Source organism: Lygodium microphyllum, chromosome 5, assembly GCF_053477565.2.
Source record: "Lygodium microphyllum isolate KBCC chromosome 5, Lygodium_microphyllum_v1.1.10, whole genome shotgun sequence".
Classification (NCBI taxonomy): Eukaryota; Viridiplantae; Streptophyta; class Polypodiopsida; order Schizaeales; family Lygodiaceae; genus Lygodium; species Lygodium microphyllum.
The window spans coordinates 57,586,305-57,590,770 of record NC_141139.1 but is presented as its reverse complement, the minus strand read 5'-3'; the positions used below and the strand labels follow the sequence as shown (position 1 = coordinate 57,590,770).

Below are 4,466 nucleotides of genomic sequence, written 5' to 3'. Positions count from 1 at the left end.
GAGAGTGCTTTTGGGTGCCTGGATGCTGTTCCAGCATCCAGCCACCCAAAGGCACTCTCTGGATTTTTTTTGGTGCATTGCACCATAAAAAAAGAGCGATTTAGAGTTCAAGACACGAATCAAGACTCACTCTCTATGAATACACGATTCAATATTACTATCTAAAACTTAATACACGACTCAAGACTCACGATTCAATACATTGTCAATACATGATACATTTGTGTACAAGGGAGTCCATATGTCAAAATAGCCCATGGCTTTAATTAGGAACAAATATATACAAAGTCAAATAGGGAGCTAGGTGCAAAAAAGCCCATGGCTTCAGTTACAAAATTTTTTTGTACAACCACATCCTACAGTATTCTGAAAGCTAACCAGAGGATGATGAGAACCCTGTGCTCTCTCCATGATCAGAGGAGCTCGCATCGGTATATTCCGATGAGTGGTGCTCGCCTCCACCAGGAGCAGTGGCACGAACATCAGCAGTGGCGGCTGGATCATGAGGGGCAGGAGCATCAGCAGCTTGTGCCTGTTCAAGAAATATACCGTATGTAAGTATACATATATATGCAATTAAATAAACCGAAATCATTCATTTAGAGTTTTCAAGTACCTGTCGACCGTATGGTCTCATGGCCGCGTCAAACTGCGCATCCGTAATACGTCCCTCGTTTCTGAAGATGGCCCACGTGTCACGTCTGCTATTGCGGCGAGCATACCCAGTCTCATGGGCTGTGGGCCTCCTCCCCATAACCCGTCGCTGTAACATAATCAAGATAGTTTGTAAGATCAAAACAATCATAGAATCAATGAATTTGGCAAACAATCAAATAAAGAGGCAAGTTACTTACGAACTCTGCCTCCCACGACTCGACGCCGCCAGATCCGAAATGCGACGATCCAATGGTCTCCATCTGGATCCGTCGTGCCTCCACATGTTGCCTGCTCTTCACGCCTCCCTCTGCGCGCTTCTTTGCCTCCTTCCACTCGCGTTTGTGGGCAGTGGCAGGTTTCTCACAAGGATAGCCACCCGCAGCTACATTCACCCCATCATCGTACGCGAGTTTCTTAAGGTGAGATCTTTTATTACTTAAGATCTCCCTTATTCGCGTCCTTCCCCATACATCCGAGAATGTCGCTCGTGGGGGATTGGGGTACCGACTATGTACACTATCTAGGACCTCCCTAACTAACCGGCTATCCTGATCTTTAAATTTTACAAAACAGTTTCTATACATGTTTGAAACTACCCCCCGCATATACTCCATCACCTCTTTCCCTCTCGCATCCATGACTACCCCGCCCCTATCCGTAACATCATATCTCTTACAGTACCAAACATCGAATTAGTAGAAGATCATAAGCCAAAAGAAGAAGTTCATTTCGAATTAGTGACGAAATTCATGAAAAACAAAAACTCTTTCCTCTATCTTGACGGACATTGTCCATCAAGGGAGAAATGACTAAACACATACACAAGGGTTCCTTCTTCTCTCTTTCCTCTATCTTGACGGATGTCGTTTGTCAAGAAATAAATAGTTAAGCACATATACAATGTGTGTGAATTCTATCCTCTGTCGCTTTCAAGTACACATAGCACGGGTGGAAAGAAAGAAAGCGACAGATTTGCCAAAACAAACAAACGACAACCAACCTCTTTGAAAAGTCTTTGAAAAGTGAGTTCGTTGATTCTTGCTTCTCTCTCCCTTTCTGTGTTGTCTGCACCCTTTGCTTCTTTTGGGTAGTCCAAGAGGGAGAAGGCTGGTTGGAAGAGGCAGGTTCGGGGGTTTGGAAGAGCTGGAGGCAGAGGTACTGTAGCGACAAAGAAAGAAGAAGAAGAAGTGTTTTGAAAGAGGGCTTTTGAAAGAAAGAAAGCGACGCGCGCGGTAGGTAAACGCAAAAAGCACGCATGTAAAAGCGCGTGTAAAAGCGCAGCAGAATACATTGTAGACGCGCCTGTACACGCGACACAAAGACTGTTTATACTTTTTTTAAAAACTGATTGTTCTTGTGTATCCATTGTTTTGTGCATAGGATGTGTATGATTTCACTAAAAACTGATCCTACTTCTGTATTGGTTATTTTGGACATAGCATGTCATCATCCTCTTCAAGCAGTTCTGGTGAGGATGAGACAATGCGTCATCGTGATCGCGACGTGTGGCTGGCACAAAGGATCAAGTGTACGTGTAATCGATGTCAAGGGTGCATTGTACGAGCGCGTCGAATTACATTGAATCACATCTCGATGTATGGAGAATGGATTCAAACAGGTTTAGAGGTGAGAAGATGTGAATTGAAAGTATTAAAATAACTCATGGTGTGCAAATTAATGGAGCGCGTTGTAATATATATACTGTGATTGAAGCAGGATGCAGTACCACACCCTAACATGGTGCCATACGCACGGCGAGAGCATGCAAAGCGTCGATGAGATGATGCTGGAGCTTCGGGATCTGTTGTTGGAGATGAGTGGGAAAGGGATGACAATAGCCCTGCACCCCACGAAGTTGTGGAAGAGGAAGTGTTTGATGACATGGTGCGGAATCTTTTTAGGGATGATCGCAAAGGTGTGGACGACAATGATATGGAACAAGAGCATCTCTACAACGCTTCATCGACACCGGTTTTTGAAGGGTGCACATTCTCTATTTTACGTGCTTCACTTGAACTGCTCAATATACAAACAGTTTATGGATGGAGCAATGCAAGTCTTGACGCATTATTGAAGTAAGCATTGTAACTTGCAAATTTGAGTTAGTGGTTTTTGGTTTACAGTATAGGGTTTAGGGTTATGGGCTAATTGATGATATTGGATGCAGGCTATTATCAAACATGCTTCCAAAGGGGAATAGACTACCCACCTCAAGAGACAAAGCGAGGCACTATGTGACATCTCTTGGAGGATTGGATTATGATCGCATACATGCATGCGTCAATGATTGCATTCTCTTTCGTGGGACGCATAAGGAGGCTCGACAGTGTCCCACTTGTGGTGAAGCAAGGTATAGAACAGATGTGAAGAGTTTTGATGTACCTCGTAAAGTCTTGCGACACTTTCCTATAATTCCTCGCATCAAACACATGTTCAAGTGCAAATCCATAGCAGAGCTCATGTCATGGCATTCCTCGCATCGATCGGATGATGGCATGTGGAGAATTCCTGCAGACACTCCTGCTTGGAAGCATATTGAAGATGAGTGGCCCAGCTTTAAAACAGAGCCCAGAAACTTGAGACTTGGCCTAGGTATGGATGGAGTGAATCCGTTTGGTTTCAAGAGCACCGCATACAGCGTGTGGCCGGTTGTGTTGGTGAATTACAACCTTCCACCATCAATGGCGATCAAGAAGGGACATCTTATGTTATCCCTTCTGATTCCAGGGAAACATAAAGTCAAGCATATGGATGTTTATCTTGAACCGTTGATTGATGAGTTGGAGGAACTATGGAGAGGTGTTGCGGTAGTGGACATTAGTAGGCCTCCCTCCTCTCGACACTTCGACTTAAAAGCAGTGTTGATGTGGACAATGCATGACTTTCCAGGATACAACGATTGTTCTGGTAAGAATTCTAACTACCTCCCGACTCTAATACTACTAGCTATATCAATTATAACTATTGACTTTATTATTCTAACTTTTTTTTTATTTTAACAGGTTTGAGGACATCGGGTAAACATGCATGTCCTATATGTGGCCCTTCATTGGTACATGAGTATGCTGATGGTTTGTGTAAGACCATATTCGATAATCATCATCGATTTCTCCCATCAGATCACCCTAAATATGCTCCTAGTAAGAGGAACATTCATCCACAGACACTTCGTGCAAAAGATTGGAAGCGTATTTGGGAGTCTTCAAATGTTCTTCCTCCAGATGGCATGAACAGGTACATCTCCATTGTTTTCAATCTTGTTTTGTGTAGTCTCTAAAGTTGGAATAAAGATGACAGTCTGCAATCCCTTGTGTAGGTACTCAATTTTTTTCCGGCTACCATATTGGACCCATCTCAAGATCAACCATCTTCTTGATCCCATGCACATCTTCAAGAATGTGGGATCTAGTATTTGGGAACATGTTATTGGTAAAAGAGACAATGTTAGCGTACAGGAGGACTTGCAGGTCGCAGGACGTATGCGTCAAGCTTGGCCACGAGAGGAGGGTGGGCACGTTCGTCTTCCGCCTGCTCCCTGGATTATATCAAAGAAGGAGGAGAAGCAGGTAAAGCAAGCCATCACCACTTTGCGTACTCCCACTGGATGCATGAGATCGTTGAAGGGAGCGTTTACAACCACTAAGAAAAGAGGGGTTGAGCAACTACATGGGTTGAAGTCCCACGATTGGCACAAGATGCTCCAAGTAAGTGTTTTCCAATTATTGTAGGTTGAAATTAAATTTTGTAATGCCCTAACCCAAATATACATGTGCTCTTATGTGCGCAGTTCATACTACTTACTAGCATCG

At 43.7% G+C, this 4,466-nt stretch overlaps 1 protein-coding gene across 1 annotated transcript; it reads right to left on the bottom strand.

Annotated features, from left to right (window-relative positions):
• Positions 1-373: 373 nt before the first annotated feature.
• LOC148035857 (uncharacterized) lies at positions 374-1,295 on the bottom strand. The gene is made up of 3 exons (XM_087678853.1): positions 855-1,295; positions 617-763; positions 374-532 (listed from the first exon to the last, which is right to left on the bottom strand). Exons 1-3 carry the CDS (start codon positions 1,293-1,295, stop codon positions 374-376), a joined length of 747 nt encoding a protein of 248 aa, XP_087534979.1.
• Between the last annotated feature and the right edge of the window lie 3,171 nt (positions 1,296-4,466).